The 26,991-nt window shown below is 37.8% G+C and overlaps 1 protein-coding gene across 1 annotated transcript in view; it reads right to left on the bottom strand.

Moving 5' to 3' along the window:
* Positions 1-26,991, bottom strand: part of LOC150077600 (thimet oligopeptidase-like) — a 170,904-nt gene that overhangs the window by 143,509 nt on the left and 404 nt on the right. Inside the window, exon 2 of the mRNA XM_090386530.1 lies at positions 5,229-5,368. Coding sequence (XP_090242656.1) covers positions 5,229-5,368 — 140 coding nt within the window. The remainder of the gene's footprint in view (positions 1-5,228; positions 5,369-26,991) is intronic.

Raw genomic sequence — 26,991 nt, 5'->3', positions numbered from 1 at the left:
TAGTTTGAAGGAAATGGCTCTGTGATCTGATGTGGTCCAGGCTGGCTGGACACACCAGTCTGTGATTTTATAAGCTATTGAATTGGTGGCAAGAGTGATATCAATGTCACTCTCCCACATGGTACTGCTAAAAGTTGGGAGGTTATTTGGTTGGTTTAGCACTTGAAAGGGTGAGGTGGCTATATAGTCTGAAAGTATCTGGCCGTTGTGTGTGCCTGCTCTGTCTTCTGTACGGCTATGCCATAAGGCTGACCGGCAGTTGACATCAGCACACACTATGATATTTGCAGTAGGTAGCAAGTTTGTGACTACTTGTAGGTATTCAATAGTTGGATTTATATCTTCACCTGGTCTGGAATATAGTGAAATAATGTAAAACTGTCCTACAGCACTGGTAATATGGGCACACACTCCCACTGGGGAGCAGAGGTGACCCACCTTTGTGACTGTAAGGTCAGTATTTTTAACTACTATTGCTGTGGAAGGGACACCTGAGGTGTATTCTATTATTTTATAGTCTCTTGGGTATCCCTGAACTCTACCCATATGTGCGTAGGGCTCCTGGAGTAACAAGATATCTATATTATTTTCTTCCAATTTGAGTTTGATCTGATCTACAACAGCTCTTGCTCTTTGAGCATTCAATTTGACAAGATTTAGAGCCCTAGTCACATTTATATTTTCAACCTGGCCCATAGTTGGTCCTAGATTGTATAAGTTTTGCCATTTTTTTATAACTGGGGCATTTATCATCCCTGATACTATGTGTATAGTCAGTCAGCCGTGCTGCCTTGCAGGTAGCACATTTTGGCTGCTGAGACTTATTTTTGCAATTTTTGTAATCGTGGCCAGTGACCACAGACAGGTTCTTTCTGAGTGCAGTCTCTGGCAATGTGACCATATTTATGGCAGTTAAAGCAACTTTGGATAGGGAAATGTTCTCTAAATCTATGACTGGTCCAGCCAGCATAGATTCTCTGTTGTCCCTGCAATACCTTCCAAATTTTTGGTGTAATTTCTGCAATTATGTTGAGTTGTCCATTCCTTTTGTTTTTTGTTGCTCTTTTCAGCAGGAATTCAGCAGCAAATTCATCTATTGTCATTTCATTGTTAAAGTTTTTGAAGTAGATATCCATCATGAATTCTTTTTCTATTACTGACACAGGTACATCAAAGATTATAATATTAGGGTTTTTCCCTTTTGGTTTTTCAGGGAGCAAGCCCAGTTTTTCAATTTCAGGATGGTTTTCTATTTTCCTTAGATCTTCTTTGCTTGCTACCTCGATCAGGACTCCATTATTCCTGATTTTCCGCATGTTGTTTATCTTTATTTCTCTCAGATGAGGCCTCAGCTTTGTTACCACTGTGTCCTTAACTGCCTCACTGGTTTTATGGGTAGAGTCACTTTTTGCTTTCAGAATAACAATGTTGCTTTCCTTGTTTATATTAGGTTGCTTAGTAGCCATTTGTTTTGCTTTAGTTATGTCCTGTTTGCTATTAACCTTTAACATAGGTTAATAGCAAACAGGACAATGAACACACTAACATAGGTTAGTGTGTTCATTGTTTTATAGTTGTTCTTCTCCTCAGTTGTAACCTCTAATTTTGATTTTAACACTTGGTTCTCTGTGTTTAATTCAATCAGGCGCTGCTCAAGCAGTGACCAACAGTTCACTATCTGCAGCCTAATTGCAGAAGTAATCCTGTTGGTTTGCTTGTGCATATATTCTTCTAGATACACTCTGGTTTCCTTTGCCTGTTTGATAGGGTCAGTCAAATTTGTTAGGTAGTCTAGTTTTAGTTCTTCTTCTGTCTTTTGTTGCATCTCTGGAATTTCTATAGTTTCTTGATTTTTTCCTTTCCTGCCCTTCTTAATACTGAGGGGGCCAGGAGGCCAGCTATCCAGTTCGTTACCATTTTCCTCATTAACAGGGGCTTTCTCCCTGAGCACTCTAGCTTCATTTTCAGAGGAGTCTTTTAGGTCATTGTCCAGAATTTTGTCATTATTTGATTTTTCAGCCATAATTTCTGCATTAAATTCACTTTTAGCAATTTTCTGACGTTTTAAGTAGTGGTTTGAGGTACTTATTTCCAGTGTAGGCCCACTAGAAATCAGAAATCGCGATTTTCATGTTTTGGCGGGAAACGCCTGTAGACAAAGAAAACTATTTTATAAACTAAGTATAAGTTAATTCTGTCAGGAGTATTATATTTTCCATACAAAATAACCTTATCGCGAGCCGTTTCAAGTATAATATATTCAAATTTCTCGAATTTTGAGACGTATTCAAATCAGTGGCTATGCCAGTGGGCTCGCTACCGCTGAAGCTGTAGTGATCGCGCTGGACAAAATCACTCTCAAAAGAGCAAAAATAGGCAAATACAATCACAAAAACTATTCTTGCCCGACTTAATTTACTTACCTTCATCTGTGATACTCTTCAAACCTGAAAAATCCATGTTCTAATACTTGCCTAAATCGAAGATCGCGCAATATCGTCGTCCGCCGTTTACATCAAGTGGAGCTTTGTGCAGATGCGTCCGTACACTTCCGCGACCACAGCGACCTCCAATACTGTGAGACAGTGGTGTTAAAGTTCAGTAACTCATTGCAACCCCACATAGGAGCCAACAACTGAACCATCCACCACTCATTCATTATATGTTTAACTGCATAAGGCTGAATTTTTCTCGTATAAATGCAATTCTTAATAGAAGCAGTATTTTTGCATAAAAGTAACATCACACATGCCAAACTCTCATATATTAAGGTCATTCCCCCATCCCAAACCCCAATATTTGTTCAACACATCAGCTTGGTTATCAATGACTTTCCCATATTACTATAGGATTATAGTAGACATGGTACCACTCAGATAGAAGTGAGGTGGAATTTTAACAAGCTGAGTACAATGTATACAGAGGACATGAGATGAAGGTGGAGTTATGATCTTACTCTCAAGACGCACTTAGAATCGAAGGCAGCATTTTTTTTTTTTTTTTTTTTTTTTTTTTGTTAGTTGTTGGCGCATCAGCTTCTGTGGCCATAATGCACCTCTCAAAGTTTTTGCATTTTACTCTGATCCAAGCCCGAGGCGGGATTCGAACCTGCGACCTTTGGGTTGCCAGGCAGGCACTTTACCCACCTGGCTAGCCCGGTCGGCAAGGCAGCATATCCAGTTCATGTGGATGGCAAATGCAATGTGAGTCAGTGTGGCATGAAAAAAAAGAGTAGGAATGTGTTGTAGGCCAAATGACTGATGACAAATAAAGTGGGCCAGTAAATCAGAATTTCTCATAATAGGGGATTTTAACTTTCCAAATATTTGCTGGAACCTGTGGATTAGTCATCACACAGTAGCAAGACTTTTCTGTATTAGCATATGTGAGAGAGAGAGAGAGAGAGATTCTTGATCTGATTACCAGCAATGATTCCTCATGCATTAAAGATATCCAGATAAAGGAAATTCTGGGTGGCAGTGACCATAATATACTGATAAGGTGTATTATCATAATATTGACACTTAAAGATAACTACTGTCAAGGGATTTTGCTTTCATAAAGGCAACTGCAGTGGCTGTACGCAATTTTTATATACCTTTCAGTGGAACCAACTGATGATGTTATCATCTGGAATTCTAAATAGGAAGCACCGAGGAAAGTAATCATAAAGTTGTTAAGCTTTTTATACAAACTAAAGAGATACTGCTCAAGGTTTAGGCCTAACTGATGTCAGATGAACTGATGAGACAGAGAAGAAATACATTATAAATTATCAGAGGACATATAAACCTAAACTTTGCATTCTTATCCAAAGAATGCAAAGAAAAGTAACAAAGAATTCTCTGGTTGTGTCAACATTAAAAGAAAAGGGATGAATCACACTGACCCACTAGATATGAATGTGATAACCACCAATAAGCCTGATCAGGTTTCTGACAAACAAAATAAATACTCTGCATTTACATTCACTTGCCAAGAACATTTTGGGATGGGAATATCAGAAGTACACCAAGTTATAATTGGGGGCTAGATGATTTTGTGATGACTGAGAAAAAAGTGAAAAATAAATTAAAGCTAAAAGCAAATAAGGTACTAAGGGCTAATGTGATCTCTCCAATTATATAAAAAGAAGCAGCAAAAGAGGTAAGTATACCTTTAGCCATAATTATGAGTGCATCCTTCTCCAATTCATTGAAGGTCTTCATGAATTTTCACAGCTCCAGTCCCCATGGACATTATGTCTAAATCTGCAAATAATAACAAAGGTTGGCAGGTGGTTAACAAATTAATCCGGATATGATACTGTTACAACATCTGGAAAAAAAAGGCAGATAGGCTGAGAAGTGGCAACAGAAGTTTTAACACTGACAAATGCACAGCTGCATATGAGTAGCAGTAATCCCAGAATAATATACCAACTGTTGTGGTATCACACTGAATGTAGTAGAGAATGAAAAAGACTTAGGGATAATGGTGCAGGCAACAGGCTGCTAGTACAGCTTATGGAAATTTATCAACGATATATACAGCAGTTTTGTAATCAGGTATAAGGAGGTAATTATTCTGCTGTATAAAAGTATTCTGCTGTTTCTAGACCTGTACTAAATACAGGTCTAGAAACACCATTTTAGGAAGGATGTGAATCTGTTGGAAATGGTGCAAAGAGGAGCAACACGACTAGTGAGGAGAACAAAGGGAGTACTCTTACCAAGAAAGGTTTCAGTTCTGCAAATTGCAGCTGCTGATTAGGATACTGATTGAGGTCTTTAAGGATTTAAATGGATTGAGTAAACAAAAATAATGCACATGAGGACATAAATTTAAATTGGAGAAGGATGGTTGCATTATAGATGTGTGGAAATTTACTTTCAGCCAAAGGGTAGTTGATTGCTGGAATAAATTTCCAACTGGTGTTGTAGGTGTAAATAGTTTAAATAAATTTAAGGTGTAATTAGACAAACTATTAGAAGGCATGGACAGGTGATATGGGAAGCTTTTTTATTTTTGCTTATTTTTATTTTATTTTTTGGCTGATGCTGTATAATCTTGCTTCTTCGCATCATTTGTGAAGTCATCAGTATTAATACTAAATCTGGAAATAATGGGACATCATTTCCAAATCTTTTGTAATCCTACTGGTCCTCCTCAGATGTAAAAAAAAAATTTTCTGAATAACACATTTTATTTCATAGAATAAAACAATTTGTTAAAATAGCTACACTTACTTAATTTCTACATCAAACGCTTGCAGTTTTCGATCAGCCTCAGTACTTGCATCTCGTAAAGATTTATCTGGTACCACTTGTTGAGGAAAATCAAGTAGATATCTTTCAGATGTATATTCGCATTCCACATCTGCTAAAGTCTGAAATAAAAGGTAACTGAGATTGGAATGAGCTTTTAAATTTAATGTAAAAAAAAACTTACAGATCACTGATATTTACATTTTCTGAAATGTATTTATGCATATCAATAACTCACCAGCAACAATATAGCTGATCCTGCTATGACACACAAGATACATTTTTTTAAAAAAAATGTGCTATATCATTGCACTACATGCTATATCATTGACATTTTCATGTGATAGTCAGGGATGGTTTCATAAAAATACCATAAGCTATAAACTCTCATCACTCATCCCATTTTCAAACTTATTTTTATCAATATAGAATATACACTACACATTACATTATGACTGATTGATCATAGTGATTTTGCAAAAACACAGAAATTCTATCAATAAATTCATTATGATGGTATGACAAAAAAAAAAAAGGTAAAAATCGGGAAAAAATGACCTATTCTCCACCATAAACATGAAAAAAAAAAAACCCATACACAGAGCAATACTGTTTCATTTTTGATCACTAATTTTCAATCAGAGTCAAGTAAGGGAAGGGGGAGAGTTCCCCAGCTTGCATTTTTTTCTTCTTTTTTTAAAATGAAATCTGTAACTGCCACCCAGTTTTCTTTTGAACTTGTGCTTTGAGCTGCCTCTTTCAACATCCAGATCCATGTCAGACGCCATTTTCACCAAAACTTTGACCTCACATCACCAAGGTCGAGGTTTAGAAAGCTGTTAAGTACCACGTTCCAGAGAAATGAGTCAAGTACTGAGCCTTGTGGGCATCCTCTATAGACTGGTCGTGTGACTGAGTAATACGGAGCACTGATGGTTACTGTTCTGTTTGTGAGATAAGTTTTTATACAATTGTACGAATTAGCTGGTAGTTTGGCCTTCCGGAGTCTGCCAAGGATGCTTGGCCACCAGATGGAGTGAAATGCCACGGCAAAATCGACTGAAATGACAAGGAAGTATTTATGATTGGTAGTGGTAGCTGCTTTGATGATATTCTCTAAGGTGTCCACCATGGAACATCCCCTCCTAAAGCCGTATTGGTTTTCAGAGTGAAGATCAGCCTTGGAGTAATGAATTTCTATTGCTTAGAAGATGTTCTAGGAGTTTGCTTAGTATGGATAGAAGAGCAATGGACCAGTATGACTCCAGAAGGTTTTGTCGGATTCTTGAGAATAAGCTTCAATTTTGCAGAACTCCATACTGCTGGGTAATGTCCTGCTTCAAGGCAATGGTTGAAGAGGTTTAAGATCTCATTTGGATGGTTTCAACAGCCTTCTTTACGATCTCAGGCTCCAGCATATCTTCTCCTGGAGATTTCTTGTTTTTTTATTTTTGTTGCAGCGGTGTCCAATTCTTCCTTGGTGAAGCAGTCTTCCACTTGGGCTGTGGTGTATGTGCTGTTTTCCTCACATAGTAGTATTTGCTCTGGGGTGTTTGGTGGCGTTTGTTGACGGAACACGGCATTAAGGATGTTATTTATAGATTCGGACCATGTCTTTTTATAAGTGCCTTGTGGCGTCTTAATGGCTGGGATGACTTCTCCCCTGGGGAGTTTGTTTGTCATCACTCTGTAGACCACTCCCCATGGAGCAGAATTTCCAACTGTAGAGACTAGGTGCTCCCAGGAGCACTTCTTCCTTTGTTTAATCAGAGAGGTGAGAGAGAGAGGTAGAGAGAATGGGAGAGGAAGTGAGGGGAATAAATATATATATATTAAAAGCCACCATGGAAAGTCACAGATTAGCAACAACTGAGGAAATTATTCAGAATGCAACACAAGAACTATTAGCAATTTTAAAAGAAACTTATCAGGATTGCTTAATAGAAGCATTAGTAATGGTGCATACAGTTTCAAAGAGACTATTTTAAGGAAACCCATCCAAATGGCCAATAAGTTTCACAAACCCAGGGGCTCACATCTGGCGAGTGTGGGCTCGGCACACCTAGGGTCCTGGGCTGGATATCACCATCATTCTTCTCGTCCTTGGTGATTCCCTTCTACTTCTGAATCTTGTTTTCTCTCTCTCTCTCTCTCAAGGTAACTCAGAATTTTTTTTTTTTTTTTTTTTTTAATGAGAATCCCAAACACGAAAGGTATCAAAACCTATAGTACTTAGTACCGTGCATGGGTTGAAGGAGAAGTATGGGAAGAGGGGGATGCCGGAAACTTTGCTCTAGAGACTAAACATGGGTTTTGCACCATATGGCTGATGATAATAATAATAATTTCCCAAAGTCTGAATTTTTTGAACACATCTCACATATGCATTAACTACCTTCTATCCACAAGTATACAAAAGCAAATTACAAACAGCTTTTGCTTGCTACAAAAGCAAAAGCTGTTTGTAATTTCCATTTACTTCAGTTTTCAGGCTAGGAATATTTTTTCTTTGTCTCCTTTTAAATTTTGTAAAATTTTCCATTTTGAGTCCTGTTAAGGCTGTACATAAAAATATGGGTGGATGGTAATATAGCCAGAGAATAAAAGAAGACTAGAAGACTAGAAGAGCACTGCATAAGAATTACAGTAATGCATAGGTGATTGTAATAAGCTAACCAACCTATAAGCACTACTGAGGGTGGTTAGTCATAAATTACAAGAAATAATGCACATCATAAAAATGCAATAAGCTGAGATGATATCAGAGAAAAATCCTTTCCCCCTCAAAAAAAAAAAAAAAAAGGCTGTTTGTAATTCCCACTTACTTCAGTTTTCAGGCTAGGAGTGTCTTTTCTTTTTCTCCTTTTAAACCTTCAGTTTATAGCTCAGTATTTACTTCTGGGCTTCCATTACCCACTGTAAAATACATGGCAAAATACTGGCAAAAAAAACCAAAAAACTACAGTTGAATTACTATGATTATTTCATATCATGGAATCTGTTTAAAAAGCAGATTAACATGTTTTGATGGCGAAACCATGTCTTTCCTGATATTAAACAGTGCATTTTTTTCTGGAAATTTTTGGTATTTTCGTAACTGAAAACACAGCTGTCTATTATTTTTGTACAAAAAGTTAGAAACTGGTAAAATTTCTTTAAAAGTTTCATCTAGAAATAAGCTGGAAAAAAAAAAAAAAAAAAAAAAAAAAATCGATATATATATATATATATATATAGATTTTTCCCCCTGTTAATCAAGGTATTATTTCGAGACATGAATTTTCCTAGTCCATATTTCCCTGGGGGGAGGGGAGTTCAAGTGCCATAGCTACATGCAGCTTGCAAGCCACAGTTTGTCCATGTGGGTTATATACCATATTTGACGGCATATAGGATGCACACCCCCCCCCCACACTTTAGAAAGAAAAATTAAGGAAAAAATGTTTTAGTATATTTAGGCATTTAATATTTATTCTAATGTGTACAGAAGAAAAAAGTGCATCCTAAACGTGATCAGAACAGCAAAGACCGAACTTTCTGTAAACGGAAAGTTCGGTCATTTTAAAAACCAAAAAAATCATTGCCTTCAAATCCCAAAAACTCTTCCTCGCTAACATTGATATCACTAACTTCAAATAACGCAGTGTCTTCAGTGCCATTAAGGGCATTACTAATTCCAGTCTTTTCAAAAGACTTTATAATTATTTTACCACTTATATTTCTCCAAGATTCCTTAACCATTCATACACCTGTGCAGAGGTCATGATCGAGTTCTCTCATCCATTTGTTCCACTGTTCTCTCATATTTTGCTTAAATGGCTTGTTTATGGACACATCTAAAAGGCTGCAATTGACTTGTCAGTTCACCAGGAATGACAACTACCTGTGCATTCAATTACCTCACCGTCTTTTTAATGACTTCAGTTCTATGGGCTCTGAACTGGTCCCAAATGAGAAGAGATGGTTTCCTTAAGAGACCACCAGGACCACCGTTTATTACGTGATAAAATTTCCTTGATCACATGTTCATATTTTTCACTATCCTGGAAAAACTACTGCAATTTTCAGAGGTTTGAAAGTTTTTCCTCTAGTATAGCACCAAGATGAAGCTCCGTGCAAAATTTCATTAAATTTGGTACAGTAGAAAATAAACACTTTTCGCATGACATTTTTTGGTACAAAATTTTTGGAATAATGTCACTAAAAATGTTTTTAACGTCAAAAATGGTGGTAGTTTTGTGCCATCAGCACAGCAGGCCAAAATTGGTAAACAATTAACACTGTTCTTTATTTTATTTCAATCACCTACAATGATTATAATTCATTGTCATGATTATAGTCACTTCATAGACAATTAAAGTACACTACCGTACACGGAGACACACTTAACATCACGAAAGACCGCACAGAACTAACTGGCCTGCCGGTTGTGCCACCTTTCAAAGAATCGACAAACTATTGAGAAACCTGGAGAAGAATCTTGAAGCTTCCATTGCCTTCTAAGGCTTTTCCTGTGTTTCCTGGCTTTTGAAACTTGCTGGAACTGATTCCAAACAACTCTACAAGTCCAAAAGTACCTAGGGTGTCCCATTATTCTTCAGAAACGAAAATATTCTGACCGAATGGTGAAATACAATCTGCCTGCTCACCCCGATGAGAAATGGCTCACTTCTGGATATAGGATGCAGGGTGATTTTTCAAGGCATTTTTTTGGGAAAAAAAAAAAAAGTGCATCTTATATGCCATCGAATAACAGTAATAAACATTATGTGTTCCCTTTTATGCTACTCAAGTTAGTCTTATCACCACATAAAGCAATAGGTCTCAATTTTTTAAAATAAATAAATAAACCTGAAGATTTATTTATTGTTTCTATTCACTTGAAATCACTTCTATCTCATTTGCAGAATCTACAGCACAACACTTAACAGTTCAGACTGTATCCACTTACTTGTGTTGAAATATTAAACAAATTTGATTTGCTGAATGCTTGCATCTGTTTCAATTCTCATAATAAATAACATTAAAATTGCTACTTTCATCAGATCTGTGGAAAACACGGTAGAAATTTTTTGTCAGTATACTGAACATTTAGCATAAGCCATAGGCTTCCTTGCACCATGTGGCCATTGCTAATACTAATTTAATGAATTACTAGTGCAATCTGCAGATTTATAAAAACTGATTGTTTTACTGTATAATTTAACAGAAATACTTTATTTCAATTTATTAGAATACTGTTCAATAAAAAAAAAATAATTTGAAGAGCCTGCAATCAAAGCCATGTTAACAAAGGAACTGCTACCTCTTGCTCGTAGCAAAATAGTAGCATTACTGGGATTTTTTTCATGTCGTGCATTTTCCTGTTTACATCCAGGTGCCTTGACCCTCTCACAAAAGATGTTCAGAAAAATAGCCAGCAGCAGATGACTAATCCTTGATGTTACTCTAGAACCAACCTTAAATGATATAATAATATCTCTAATCCTGCAACATCCTATAAACCTATATAAAAAAAAAGACCAGAATGCTCGACTACTATTTGGACAAGAAGAAAGTTTTCTACCCTTAGCCTGTTCGAAATCTAGTTTGAACTGATTAATAATGGCTTTACAATTGTTGGTGGGGCGCCTCCGTAGTCAGGTGGGCAGGAGCAGCAATGCGTAGCACATGCTTCTTGATTAGACCGGGGTTCGAGCCCATCACCACCAAATATGGAGGATGCGGAAAGGTCAGGGAATGACCACCGCATATCCCTGGAGCAATATGGCCTTAGTTGCTAATGCTCCTAAAAACCAAATAACAACAACAACAACAACAATTGTTGGTGTAGGCAGAAAATGAACCTGCAGATATGGATACAAGCCAATTACAATATGCAACATTCTTATCTTGAACAGCCTTAGCACATTTATTGGAAGACCAAGGAAGACGATGTTAAGGTGGAGAGTGTGGAACAAAGGATTTCATCCCTACAAGAATAATTTCACTGACACAATCTGATTAAATGTTGACATCAAAAGATTTGAAATAGTGATTCGGCCAAGGAAAAGAAACCTTGCAGATCACCCCATTTTGCATTCTCGTAATGCCAAACAACACAAAGTTGAGAATGGCCATAAGATAAAGGCTCCATTGGAGAAGAGACCAACACCATGTTGTGATCTGAGGTGCCTATAAGCCCGCTCACCTTGACCGTGTACTTAGAAGATTTTTTTTATGAGAAAAATATCAAGCATGATGGCTGTGTGGTTAGGATTTTCTGGTATTCTGTTCCTAGATGTTCCCACATTAAGGGATACAAAATTTAAAAGAGGGCAATCAAATTAACTAATGACTCATCTCTTACAAAGTCTCTACACTATGTCTCCTAGACTGCTTTTGCTGCATGCCTCTTCTAGAGATACTTCCATGAGCAATGTTCTTCTGAATCAGCATCTGTAATTCCCCCCATACTCTTCCAAACCACTCCAGGCAAACCAAAAGCAGTCAGCATCCATTCATTGTCCAAGCAAACTCTCAGAACCAACCTTTCCTCTTCTTCATTTATCCCTTCTACTTTTGTTTTCCAGAACAATCTCATTTCCCAAAAATTATAATCTGCAGAAATTCAAGTCAACAGGTTATCTCGTGCATTCTCATTCATATTGATACATGGTACTAAGTAGCATAGTTTAATACTTTTGGTGCTTGGGGTTTTTATAAAAAAAAAATAAATAAATAAAATTAATTAAACCTATTATTATTTTGTGTGTACCGAAACAATAATAGTTTGTGACACATGGTGAACTAGAGCAGATGTTCACATTGGCCACTATTTACTCTTATACACTGTTCACAGCAGCAAATAACCAAAAGACAAATATTCTTCATGTGACTTCTAGGACAATTTCCCATGCCTGTTTAATTTCATCATTTAATTGTTGAAGTTCGCTGATTTTCTACATCCTTCAAGTAGCTCCACAAGATGAATCAGGTGAACATGGGAAATACTTCCCATATTCATCTAATTCATCTTCCCAATCAACCCTGGAGAGAATGTGCAAAGCTCATGGGGGTAGAATTTTTTACAGCACGGCCTGTTCTTGTTAACAGGAGAGACTGTTTTTACAGGAATGGGTAACACTTAATAGAATTTGCAGATGCTATCGAGGCAGTGGTAAGTTGTCGGTTTGATTTATTGGTGCAATGGCTACTAAGGCCATAATGCACCTATTACAAGCAGCGATAAGCGGGTCGAAAAACTGCTAGAGCCACAAGCAGAGGTGAAAGTGATTCTTGCATTGCTACTATTGGTACACGCAGCAGCCTGGAAAGCAAGACTGAGATTTCAGGCCCTGCTGAGGGTCATCATGGAACAAATGAATACATGTGCTCTGTTAAGGTAACTAAGAGTAAGAACATATGAATGTATATTGCATGTACACTAATTCTAGAAGCACTGTAAATAAATTTGAATACTGATTAAGTTGTCAAATGCAGAAATTATTGGAATAGCAGAGAAAGTGTCATGGTGTCACTCAGACATAAATGATGTGGAATTTGAGTATGGGGAGTACAATGCATACAGGAAGGACAGACAAAACAGGAGAGGTAGAGGGCTTTTGCTCTTAGTTAAGAATATTAAATCTACGGCAGTGCATCCAGTTGACTTGAGTGACGAGTGCAATGTTTAATCAGTTTGGTGTGACATAAGCACTGGAAAAACAAAACAGAGTAGGAGTGTGTTATAGGCCTAATGACTATACAGCAAATCAGAATGTCTCATAATGGGGGGATTTTAACTTTCCAGATGTTGACTGAAATTTGTGGGTTGGTCACTCACACTAGGAAAACTTTTTTGGATTTCTTGAATGACTGTTTTCTACAGAAGCATGTTAGAGAGACAACAAGAGAAAGCAATACTCTTGATCTGGTTATCAGCAGTGATTATTCATGCATTAAGAATCTGCAAGTAAAAGACCCACTCGGTGGCAGCAATCACAGTGTACTAAAGACATAACTACTGTTAAAATGATGATGTCACCAACAGTAAATTATCAATGGGAAGTAATCATAAGCTACTAGGCTTTTCATACCAATAAAGAAATACTGTTCAAGGATTAGACCTTGGCTTAGTCAGATGAACTACTGAGACTCGTGGCAGAGAAAAAAAGTGCACGAGATGCATATAAATTATCAGGTGATACAGAAGACTATGGTAGATATAAATTAGTCTGTAATCAAGTAACAAAGGAAGTAAGGCAAGCTAAGACAGATTATGAGACAACTCTGGCAAAGAAAAACAGCAAACACTTTATGCTTATATTCATTCCCTTCCTTCTGCTGGAAGGAAGGGAATGAATCACATTGGGCCACTTGATGTCTATGGGTTAACTGTTGATGACCCCGCTCAGGGTGCAGACAAATTGAATAGGTATTTTGCATATACATTCACACATCAGGAATTTTTTAGGGAAGGAGATGACAGAAGTTTATCAAACTCTAACGAGGAGCTAAATGACTTTGTGATAACTGAAAGGAAAGTGAAGGAGAAATTGTTAAGGATGGACATAAAAAAGACATCTGGCACAGATGGAATATATCCAATTATATTAAGGGAGGCAGCAAAGAAAGTAATCCAACTCTCAGCCATAATTATGAGAGCATCCTGGGATTCAGGGGAAGTCCCTTTGTACTGGAGAAGTGGAAATATATCCCAATTCATAAATAGGGATCAAAAGACGACATGAGTAATTACAGACCTATTAGCTTAAAGTCTGTTCCAGGGGAAAATAATGGAATCACTGGTAAAGAAGTAATGCAGGACCATTTGGACAGGCATGCAATTATACTGCAATCACATGATGGATTTGTCAAGGGGTGGTCTTGTCTTCATATACTTGAATATCAGGAAGGGTTTTGATATTTTGATACCGTTGCACATAAAAGGCTTCTATACAAACTGCAGCAATGTGGCATTAATGACAAGTTATGGCTATGGATAAAGGGATGGTTAAGTGAAAGAAGACAGAGTGGTTATCAATGGGCACTGCTCTTTGTGGACTAATGTTATTAATGGAGTTCCCCAGGGTTCAGTGCTGAATCCATTATTTTTTGTTTTCAATATTTCTCAATGATATTTATGAAGGGATATCAAGCTTAATGTCTAAGTTTGCAGATGATACAAAGGTTGGTGAGGTGGTTAACAGTCATCGGGGCGAGCTACTGCAACAAGATCTAGGAAAATTGGGTTGATGGGCTGAGATATGGCAGTTGAAGTTTAACATTGACAAATGCAAGGTACTGCACATGGGTAGCAGTAATCCCAGAGTAACTTATCAACTGTGTGGTACTACATTTAGAGTAGCGGAGAATGAAAAAGATCTGGAAATATTTGTGCAGTCAGACATGCTACCAGGACAGCTCATGGGGTTTTGTCAATGATATACAGAAATTATGCTAGCAGGGATAAAGAGGTGATTATCCCTTTGTATTAGGCTATGGTTAGGACACATCTTAAGTACTGTATACAGTTCTGGAGGTCTCACTTTAGGAAGCTTGTAGAGCTGCTGGAATGGGTGCAGAGAGGGACAACCAGATCGGTGCAAAAGGGTGCTCTTACCTAGAAAGACTTCAGTTCTGCAAATTGCAACGTCTCGACACCAGGGAGATGACTGAGGTGTTTAAAGCTTTGAATTGAGTAAGCTGAATGTTAATGATATTCTTCCATTTGCTGAGACTACAAACATGAGGGGGCATAAATTAAAGTTGAGGAAGGATGGTTGCAGGACAGATGTGTGGAAGTCTGCCTTCATCCCACGGGTAGTTTATTGTTACTACTACTACTACTTGACACTTTCTTGTCAGTTTGTCTACCATTATGAGAGCATCCTTGGACTCAGGCGAGAGCCCCACAGACTGGAGATGTGCAAATGTATCCCCAATTCACAAAGGGGGATCGAAGGGTGACACGAGTAATTACAGACTAGTTAGTTTAACTTCTGTTCCGGGTAAAATAATGGAGTCACTGGTTAAAGATGCATTGCAAGATCATCTAGACAAGGCTGCAGCAATAATTCAGACACAGTATGGGTTTGTTAAGGGAAAGTCTTGTCTGACAAATTTGATAGGATATTATGATGTGGTTACAAAGGAACTGAATGCAAAAAATAATTTTGATATCATATATTTGGATTTCAGGAAAGCTTTTGACACTGTTGCGCATGAAAGACTATTGTACAAATTGGAGCAGAATGGTATTAAGGGTAAGTTGCTACAATGGATAAAAGGATGGTTGAGTGGGAGAAGACAGAGGGTGGTAATCAATGGGTGCTGCTCTTCGTGGACTAATGTTATTAATGGAATCCCACAGGGTTCGGTCCACTGTTGTTTTGTATATTTATCAATGATATTGATGAAGGTATATCAGGTTTAGTGTTGAAGTTTGCAGATGGTACAAAGGTTGGCAGGGTTGTTAATGACAGTAATGGCAGTGTGCTACTGCAACAGGATCTAGATAATTTGAGCAGATGGGCTAAGAAGTGGCAACTGAAGTTTAACCTTGACAAATGCAAAATACTGCATATGGGTAGAAGTAACCCCAGAGAAACGTACCAACTGTGTGGTACTACACTTAAGGTGTTAGAAAATGAAAAAGACCTGGGAGTAATTGTGCAGTCAGATATAAAGTTTTCTGAGCAATGCAGACAGGCTGCCAGGGCAGGTCATGGGGTTTTGTCAATGATATATAGGAATTTTGCTAGCAGGGAAAAGGACGTGATTGTCCCTCTGTATAAGGCAATGGTCAGGCCACGCCTTGAGTACTGCGTACAGGTCTGGAGGCCTCATTTTAGGAAGGATGTAGATTTGCTTGAGTGTGTACAGAGAAGGGCAACAAGATTGGTGAGGGGAATGAAGGGATCCTCTTACCAAGAGAGGCTTAAGTTCTGCAAATTGCAGTGGCTGGAGACTAGGCACCTGCGCAGTGATCTGATTGAAGTGTATAAGGCCTTGAATGGGTTGAGCATGCTGAATTTTGATGGGATTCTTCCACTTGTTCAGATTACGAACTTAAGGGGGCATAAATTCAAATTAAGAAAAGACATGTAGAATAGATGTGCGGAAATTTGCCTTTAGCCAGAGGGTGGTTAATTGCTGGAACAAACTTCCATCTGTCGTCGAAGTTGATAGGTTAAATAAATTTAAGGAGGAACTGGACAGGCATTTGTAGGGAATGGTGTGATTTTTTTTTTTTTTTTTTTGCTGATGCTGCATAAGCTCATACACTTGTTTTCTTGCATCACATACCACTACTACTACTACTACTACTATTAAACCTAGACATTATGACTGATATGCTTCATAAATGTCATAGAAAACAACAATGGGCCCAGCACTGAACCACTGGAAACCTCATTAATAACATCTGTAAGAGAATGGAAGGCTCACTGATGATAACCCTGTCTTTTTCCACTCAACTATCCCTTTATCCAATTTGTAAAACAGTCTTATGTGCAAAAGTGTTAAAAGAATTTCTGAGATCTAAGTATATGATGTCAAAATTATTTTCCCCATCCAATTCCATCATATCCAATCGGACTGGTCAGACAAGATCACCCCTTAACAAATCCATGCTGTGACTGTATAAATGCAATTCTGCCTAGATGGTCCTTAATTACTTCTTTAACCAGAGATCCAATTCTATTATTTTCCCTGAAACTGAAGTTTAGCTAACAGGTCTGTAATCACTCATTAATTGGGGATACAATTCACACATCTCCAGTCCATATGAACCTCCATTGAATCCAATGATATTCTCATAATTAGAACTAAAGCTTTGGGGTGATTGTCCCCTTATACACAGCAATGGTCAGGCCACACCTAGAGTACTGTATACAAGTCTCGAGGCCACATTTTAGGAAAGATGTAGAGCTGCTGGAACGAGTACAGAGAAGGGCAACAAGATTGGTGAGGAGAACAAAGGGTTGGTGTTACCAAGAAAGGCTTAAGTTCTGCAAATTGCAGCTTCTGGAGACTAGGCCCCTGTGAGGTGATCTAAATTGAGTTGTATAAGGTCTTGAATGGATTGAGCAAGCTCAATGCTAATGGGATTCTTCCTCTTGCTCAGATTACTCACCTGAGGGGGCATAATTCAAATTGAAGAAAGATAATTGTAGAATAGATGTGTGGAAATTCATCTTTAGCCAGCGAACAAACATTTGGAACAAACTTTCATTTGTTGTAGTGGAGGTCAGCAACTTAAATAAGTTCAAGGCAGAATTAGACAAACATTTGGAATGAATAGATGGGTGAAATGGGAAAGGGTGTTTTTTTTTTTTTTTTTTTGCCTGATGCTATATAAGCTTGCTTTCTTGCATCATATGCCTCTACTAATGCTAACCTCTTTTGCTGTTTTCCTTAACAGAATTGTTTAGATTCCATCCATCTCAAGTGCTTTTTTTTAACACTTAGCTTCAATTACTTTTCCATTTTCTTCTCAGTTATTGCAAAAACATTCAGCATCCTGCCAGAATTTGATATACTTCTGGCATTATAATGCAAGTGAAAATTCCCTGAATCCACACTATTCTGGGCATTTTCTCATACAGCAATCAGTGTAGAACTGTTTTGTAGTATTCCTGGTTCACTGTTTCACCAATTCATAATGAGAAATGTCCCACAAGTGAAAAAAATACAGTAGAATACAGTAAGGTATACAGTCAGTGTACATTAGCATTAGTAGAGGTATATGATACAAGAAAGCAAGCTTATGCAGCATCAGCCAAAAAAAAACCTACCAGGTTTCAGTTTTGTTCCTTGCAGTGTCCATTCTTTCTATTTGTACTGATTGTACAGATCGTACTCCCTGCGGTACATGTACAATAGGTGGTATCATGATTGGCATATTATTAGTTCTTTAAGTTGTATGATGCTTGGATTTTTGAGTAGCCTGAGAGTAGATCTAGCCCATTCAGAAATTGAAATGTTTGGAGGAATTTGTGTGTCAGTCTGAGATGCTACAGAATGAAGTTTCTGTAGCATCTCAAACCTCTGCAAACCGTTTGAGAGTGTCCAAATTTCTGACACTTGCAACATCTTGTGTTAGGCAAGAAAGAATGGATGCAACAGTTTAAATACCCCATTTTACTGAAGATGAGTGGTTTGATGTAGAGAATGAGTTGTATTGCAAGTGGGAATAAGTTCAACAGATTTTTTTTAACAATTCTTTTTGCTTATGTCACTTTCTACTCATGTTGTTCTTGATCAATTTCCTCCTCAGAGATGCTACGTTTTTGGAGTCATTTAGCATAGCATGAGTTCTAATCATGTTTAAATTGTAGATACTTTGACTGGTATTCCACCAAATGAGGCAAGGTTCAATAAAGATTCAGAGATTGTAATTTAAGGTTTCAAGCAGCAGATCACCAGATGTAAGGCTTTAAACCATTTTTAGCGAATTGGCCATGCTTTCTAGGCATTTCTAAATGTATAATGAGGATAAATTGCCAATGGGATGGCTTCATAAAGAGTGCATGATAAGGAAAGAGGGATGTTCTGCTTGGGAGCATCTGTGTTTTAGTCTTTTTTTTTTTTTTTATTAGAAAGGTCACTATCAAGTTTGATAAATGGAGTCATTGTCTTAATTGGTGGAAAGGTAATCCATGTTTTGATACTTTTGGCCCTGGGGTTGACTTTACCAGCACAGTTACAGGATCTGCCAAGTGAAGATTAGTAGAAGTTCGTGATTAAATAACAAAAAATATATAGAAAGGTGTTCTTTCTTACTCTCTTCAAATGCTTTTTGGAAGAAGAGCTGTTCTCAAAGAAAAGATTGAACTATTTTCAGAGAGATTATAACTAGAAAATCTCTCTGAAAAATCACAGTTAAGGCACAGATATAACTCAGTAGTCACAAATTGCTTGGCACCTGGGGTCAACATGGAGGCAATGTACTGCTGATACAAATATGGTCTTCCCTTTAGTGCTGCCACAACACAGATAAGTTATTGTCCAGGACATCTAGACGGACCTCAGCATTCATGGAAGCTTGAACTGGTATCAGCAAAAGACCCAAGACAAACTAATTTGGTCATAGTGCAAAAAAAAAAAAAAACCCTCATGAAAATTCCACCTGTCTTTGAATGATTCGAATCATCTTTTCTTTTCTTTTCTTTTTTAGGAAAGCGACAATATCCACTACTGCAAAAGTTAATGTAGTTTAAAGGACTCAAAGGGTTCAATGAGCAACTAATAGACCTATAAGTCTGACTTCTGTCAGTAATGATTATTCATCCCCTGGTTAAGGATGTAATAGCATCATCTTTACATAGCTACACTTACATTTTGAACAATTCCTGTAGAAACTGTAGCAATGTGGCATTAGGGATTACTGTTATGATCAGGGTCCCACATGGTTCAATGGCAGGCTATTACTGTTTCTAGCACTTTTCTAATTGATAAATGTTAATGAAATATCATATAATATTGATGTAGGTCTTTCAAGTTTCACATAAAAGTTTGCTAATGATACAAAGGGGTGAGTGGGGCAGCAGTAGCATAACCCATGAGTGATATCATATCACCCTGACAGGTACCAGATTTTAATTTTGATATTTGAAAAAGTATTAATGTTTTTTTGAATTATGCTTGGAGTGTACCTTTAACCAATATATTGCAATGCTTAGTAATTTTATTTCTTCACTTTTTAATAATAATTTCAAAATTTTTTTGAAAATTTTGCAAATGTTGTGTTTCTTCAGCCACTAAGAAACATCTAATTTTCATGGGGAAAAAAAACAAAGATTGTCATTTATACTTAAATTACCAGAAAAATGTTTGTATCATAAAACAAAATGTGAAACAATCTCTGCCAAATTTAAGCTTGTGGAGGCATCCATTTCTTGAAAATACTGTATTACACCAACAAAACAAATTAAGCCAATATTTCAAAAAAGGAACACTTTGAAATTAATGTATTTCAATGAAAATAATAATAATAATAAATTTCTATTAATGCTTCCTGTCTGTGTAATGAATATTACAAACATGAAATCATTCATGTCATCTTTCCCCAAATAAGGAAAGCCATTCAGTAGATATTTTAAAGTTGTGTCAACTGCCAACCAAAACTTTATAACAAATGTTTATAACAACTTTATGAATTGGCTTTACAGTTGGAAATAAATTTGCACCATATTTCTGAAGTTAAAGCAAAATTTCCTCTGTAGTGCATATCCAGCTGAAGGACCACCAAATTTTATAACTTCCCAGGTTGTGAAGTATGTTTTCTGCCCACTGATAGACACATATAATTTATATGATTACGATGCCACATATCTACAGAAGAGGTTCCCAAACTTTATCCGTGTACTGGCAACCACACTGATATCTTATGACGTACCGGTGTGTTAATTAGTGTAGTAAGTCTGTTTTGAAAAGTCACATAAATAATTGTTTTGAAAAGTCATAAGTAATTAGGTAAGCAAAATCGAGCTATTCTACTAAAAACAGAAAAATATATTTATTAAGAATATACAATTTATAAATTACCTGTGAAAATCACTACAACTGCAAACACTACTTTTAATGTTCACTAACCGACCTGTAAGGAAGACTGACCATATAAAATAAGAAAAAAAAAAAAAAAAGGGAAGTAAAGAGATAAAGTTATATGAATTAAGGAGTACAAGAAAGAAAAGAGGTATATTTTCCAAGAAGAAGAAAGGCTGAAATACTTGCATAGATACGAACTGTGAAAAATTAAAAGAACTTTTGGCTTTAGTAAGATATTAACATTTAAAGCTTATTCTCCCATGAGGGAAATTGCAGGTGGTTTAATTTATAGCCCATGTACTGGTACTGGTTCACATACCGGTGTTGGGATATCTCTCTATCTATCTATCTATCTATCTTTCTCTCTCTCTCTCTCTCTCTCTCTCTCTCTCTCTCTCTCACACAGGGTAACTCAGAAATTTTTTTTTTTGACTGATGCAGCATAAGCCTCAGGCTTCCTTGCACCATATGGCTAATAATCATAATAATATGCACCTAGGCATGTAATTACACAAATCATAAGAGTGATTTGAATCACAAATGTTTGTCATAAGATAAATAAATGCAAAAATTTGATGAACAGTATAAAAATTGTAATTCCATGCAGTCAAATTGACTGCTTTGGCACTTAGCATTAGCATTAGCATTAGTAGAGGCATTTGATGCAAGAAAGCAAGCTTATGCAGCATCAGCCAAAAAAAAAAAAAAAAAAACCCACTTCCACGTCACCCCTCTGTTCGTTCAAAATACCTGTCCAGCTGAGCCTTAAACTTATTTAGGCTATCAACCTCCACCACAAGGGATGGCAGTCTGTTCCACCAACCAACCACCCGCTGGCTAAAGGCAAATTTCCGCACGTCTATCCTACATCTGTCTTTCCTCAATTTGAATTTATGCCCTCTCAGGTGATTTTTCTGAGCTAGAGGAAGAATTCCATCAGCATTGAGCATGCTTAAACCATTCAAGGCTTTATACACCTCTATCAGATCACCTCGCTGGTGCCTAGTCTCCAGACACTGTAATTTGCAAAACTTAAGCCTTTCTTCGTAAGAGCACCCCTTTGTTCCATTCACTAATCTTGTTGCCCTTCTCTGTACTCGTTCCAGCAGCTCTACATCCTTCTTGAAATGAGGCCTCCAGACCTGTATACAGTACTCTAGGTGTGGCCTGACCATTGCCTTATACAATGGAATAATCACCTCCTTATCCCTGCTGGAAAAATTCCTGTATATCATTGACAATACTCCATGAGCTACTCTTGCAGCCCGTCTGCACTGCTCAGAGAACTTCATATCTGCCTGCACAATCACCCCCAAGTCCCTATCATTCTCTACCACTGTCAGTGTAGTACCACAGAGTTGATACATTGCTCTGGGATTGCTGTTTCCCATGTGTAGTACTTTACATTTGTCAATGTTAAACTTCATTTGCCACCTCTCAGCCCATCTGCTCAACCTTTCCAGATCCTGTTGCAGCAGCATAGTGTCAGTAGTGTCCTTGACAACCCTGCCAATCTTTGTATCATCTGCAAACTTGGACATTAAGCTTGATATACCATCATCAATATCATTTATAAATACAGAAAACAATAGTGGACCCAACACTGAGCCCTGAGGGACTCCACTAATAACATTAGTCCACGATGAGCAGTGTCCATTGATTACCACTCTCTGTCTTCTCCCCCTCAACCACCCCTTTATCCATAGCAGCAATTTGCCTCCAATGTCACACTGCTCCAATTTGTGTAGCAGTCTTCCATGTGCAACAGTATCAAAAGCCTTTCTAAGATCCAAGTATATAATATCAAAGTTATTCCCTGCATCCAGTTCTTTTGTGACTGCATCATAGTATCCAATCAAGTTGGTCAGGCAAGACTTCCCCTTAACAAAACCATGCTGTGTCTGAGCTATAACTGAAGTCTTGTCTAAATGATCCTGCAGTGCTTCTTTAACCAGTGCCTCCATTAATTTTCCTGGAACAGAAGTTAAGCTCACAGGTCTATAATTACTTGTGTCAGCCTTTGATCCTCCTTTGTGAATTGGGGTCACATTTGCACATTTCCAGTCTATGGGTACCTCCCCTGAGTCCAAGGAAGCTCTCATAATTATGGCTAAGGGTTTGCTTACTTCCTTTGCTGCCTCCTTTAATATAACTGGATAGATCCCATCCACCCCGGGTGCCTTTCTTGTGTTTATCTTCAACAGTTTCTCCTCCACTTTACTCTCAGTTATTTCAAGATTCTGTAGCTTACTGCTAGAGTTGAATACACCTCTGGCATTCCCCTTGCTGAATAACTCCTCATGTGTGAATGTCGATGCAAAATATTCATTTAGTTTGTTAGCCACCTGAGCAGGATCATCAACAGTTGACCCATCAATATCAAGTGGACCAATCTGATTCATCCCCTTCCTTCTAGAGTTTACATAAGTAAAGAACTCTTTGCTGTTTTTCTTTGCATCCCTTGCCAAGGATTTCTCGTAATCTGCCTTCGCCTGCCTAACCTCCTTTGTAACTTGGTTGCATATCAACTTGTATCTATCATAGGCTTCTGTGTCATGTGTTAACTTGTAAGTATCCCATGCATTTTTCTTCTCTGCCATATGCCTCATTAGTTCATCTGACATCCATTTTGGCCTAAACCTTGAACAATATTTCTTAGTTGGTATGTAAAGCCTAGTAGCTTCCAAGATAAGTTCTTTGAATGCTTCCCATTTTGAATTTGCTGTTGGTAACATCATCAGTTGGTCCCACTGTATAGAATTTAAATACTGTCTCAGTCCATCGTAGTCGCCTTTACGGAAGCAATAACCCTTCCCTTTACCCCTAATGGTAGTTACCTCTTTCAGTAACTCCCACTTCAGCACACTGTGATCACTGCCACCTAGTGGTTCATTTATCTGCAGATTCTTAATGCATGAAGAATCACTGCTGATAATCAAATCAAGAGTATTACTCCCTCTAGTTGCCTCCCGAACATGCTGATGTAGAAAACAATCATCCAATAAATCCACAAAAGCCCTGCTAGTGTGTGAGTAACCAGCCCCCAAATTCCAGTCAATATCTGGGAAATTAAAATCTCCCATTATAAGACTCTCTGATTTACTGGCCCACTCTATTTCCCTGTACAGTTCCTTATTATACTCATCAGAGTCATTAGGCCTATAGCACACTCCTACTCTCAATTTTGATCTCCCAATGCTTATGTCACACCAAACTGACTCAACACTGCACTGTCCAGCGATTGTGACCGGCTTCACTTCCTTGGTTTTTATGTGTTTCTTAACTAATAGCATAACCCCTCCCCCCTTCCTATCCTGTCTATCCTTTCTGTAGACGTTGTACTCCCCAAATTGCAGTTCTGCATCCCTTATATCTGTGTGACACCACGTCTCTGATATCCCAACAATATCTGCCTTTGATGTTTTGAGCAATACCTCAAATTCATCAAATTTATTTACTAAACTCCTAGCATTGGTGTACACGCAAGTATACCTGCACCTGTTTCTATTCTTAGCTACCCGAACACAACCCATGTGTTTACTTGTACCGCAATGGCTCCCAGCAGTCTGTGAAATACCATGCATCTTGTTTTTCAGGCTTCTGCTCATTCTAATAGAAGCAGTGCAAGAATCTCTTTCACCTCTGCCAGTGGCTACTGTCAATCTATTGGTCTTTGTCTCCCCCCAAGCTAGCAGTTTTCCGACCCACCTAACACTGCCTCGATAGCATCAGCAAATATTCTTGCACCCTTTCTATTTAAGTGTATCCCATCCCTGTAGAAGCAATCTCTCCTGTTAACAAGTACAGTCCAGGCTGAAAAAAATTCTATCTATACACTTTTAGGTATAGATCAAAAATTTAAAAGAAAAATGTGTGCAAAATTATTTGTAATTGTGCATGCTTTAAGTTAAGGGAAAGTTAGAAAATGTCATGGACTTCAGATTCTGCAACCTGTTTCCAAGAGGCAAAAAATCAAAACAAAATATATATACAAAGGGTACTAGGAAAGTTTTGCAATATGACGCAACAATGAATCACAGGAAGCTGCTTGTTGCTGCATGTTGAGACATGTTCATACGTGCATAGTAGCCGCCGCGCCAAGTCGATGGGCTCAGTTATTCATTAGTAGTGAGAGTGTAAAGTGCTTGCGATGGCATCGTAGTCACGAAATGAGATAAGGATAGTTTTGCGGTATAATTTCGTGCGTGGTTTAACCATAGACCAGTGCTTAGAAGGAATGACTCTTGCACTAGATGATGATTGCCCACATCGTACAACGATATTCAGGTGGTATAGAGAATTCCAAAGGGGAAATTTTACTCTGGAGGATTCTGATAGGCCGGGAAGGCCACGAACGTCAGTTACGGAGGAAAACGTTACTGCTGTGAGCAAAATGCTTGACGAAAACAGGCGAGTGACCTACCAACAGATAGAGGATACTTTGGGCCTAAATGCACCAGCAATTCGTTCGATTCTGCAAGATCATTTGCACGTGAAGAAACTTTGTTCTCTCTGGGTGCCGCATCAACTGACTGAAGAGCAGATGACACGACGTGTGACTTGGTGCTGGAAGATGTTAAAAAAGTTTGATAAGGGACAATCTCGGTATGTGAACAACATCGTGACAGGTGACGAGACTTGGCTGTACTATTACGATCTGCCGACCAAGGCTCAAAACAAAGTTTGGGTCTTTGATGATGACGACACACCCGTAATTGTCAGAAAATCCCGATCTGTAAAGAAGAAAATGATAGCTGTATTTTTCAAATCGAGTGGAATTGTGGAACGTGTCGTTTTGGACACGCAGAAGACAGTCACAGCTAAGTGGTATACTGAACAATGCCTGCCTAAAGTCATTGGATCTATGAAGAACCTGCGGCCAAAGTCAAGAATGGACACCTGGTACCTCCATCACGATAATGCTCGAGCTCACCGCGTCAAAGCCTGCACCGAATATTTGACCACGACAGGACTGAAACTTCTCGAGCACCCTCCCTACAGTCCAGACCTTGCTCCCTGCGACTTTGCACTGTTCCCGCATGTGAAAATGAAGCTAAAAGGGAGGCGGTTTTCCAGTGATGAGGACCTTCTACGGGCTTGGGACAACGAGTGTGCTTTACTCCCTAGTGAAACTTGGCAGAACTGGTTTAAAGATTGGTTTTGGAGGATGGAGAGGTGTATTGAATGTAGAGGAAATTACTTTGAAAAAATTAAATAAACAAAGCTGTATTGCAAAACTTTCCTAGTACCCTTTGTATATATATATATTTTACAGATTTTATAAATGTATAGTATTTTTTTTTTTTTTTTTTTTTTAATGTGTTGTCTGGTATTTGTAATTTTCTCTAGTCTGTGCAAAACAACAGCTAGTAACCAATCCACATATGGCCACTGCAATCTCAGTATATCACATCCCTATAATTCAACATTTACTGAAAATAGCAAGAGATCAAAATGATTTTTTGTTTTATTAAGGCTTGATTTCACTCTGCCCTTGTGCAGTGCCTTTTGGAATTTTTTATGCAAAGTCGTGCATAAAAAAATTGCAAGCTGCAGTAGTACGTGTATCCAACAGCAATTATAAAATACTATTGCATTTGGAAGGTGACAAAAAAAAATTAAAGAAAACAACAAAATATAAATGGTATACAAGCAAAATATACACAGCAAAAACCAGTGGTGAGTAGACTTGCTTTTACTGGGGAGGTTTGTGTAGAGTGGTGGTAAAACAGCAAAGCATAAAAATACCTTGTGTCCTTTTAATAATTACAGCGTGAAAAAAAAAATTGTCACAACATTGATTAGGGATCGGAATGGACTGGGGCTCATCGAAACACCGTTCAAACCACACGCATCCATAACGTCGTGTACATACTTGATTAAAGGAATATATTTTATTAACGAACGTTCATTTCGTGAGATTTTATACTTCAACCTCTGACATCAACAGAAACTGATCATGGTACAAAGTAAAACTTGGTCTTTCTAAATTAAAAAATGGCATGTAGCTTTTTTTTTTTTTTTTTAAAGTTAACTACAACACTTAATTACCATTTCAGAAAGAAGCTTTCACATAATAAATATCCTCGAACCCTTGAATTCTCTTTAGACTCAAGAAGAAACAGACTAAAAAATTTACTCAGCACACACCTCACCTTTAAAACACTTTCATAGTTCACTTCTTCCTCCCTTAAAGCCCCAACTTTATCGT

Source organism: Mastigoproctus giganteus, chromosome 12, assembly GCF_048544385.1.
Source record: "Mastigoproctus giganteus isolate SK-2022 chromosome 12, ASM4854438v1, whole genome shotgun sequence".
NCBI lineage: Eukaryota > Metazoa > Arthropoda > Arachnida > Uropygi > Thelyphonidae > Mastigoproctus > Mastigoproctus giganteus.
The sequence above is the reverse complement of the archived record's forward strand: the minus strand, read 5'-3'. Positions and strand labels throughout refer to the sequence as shown.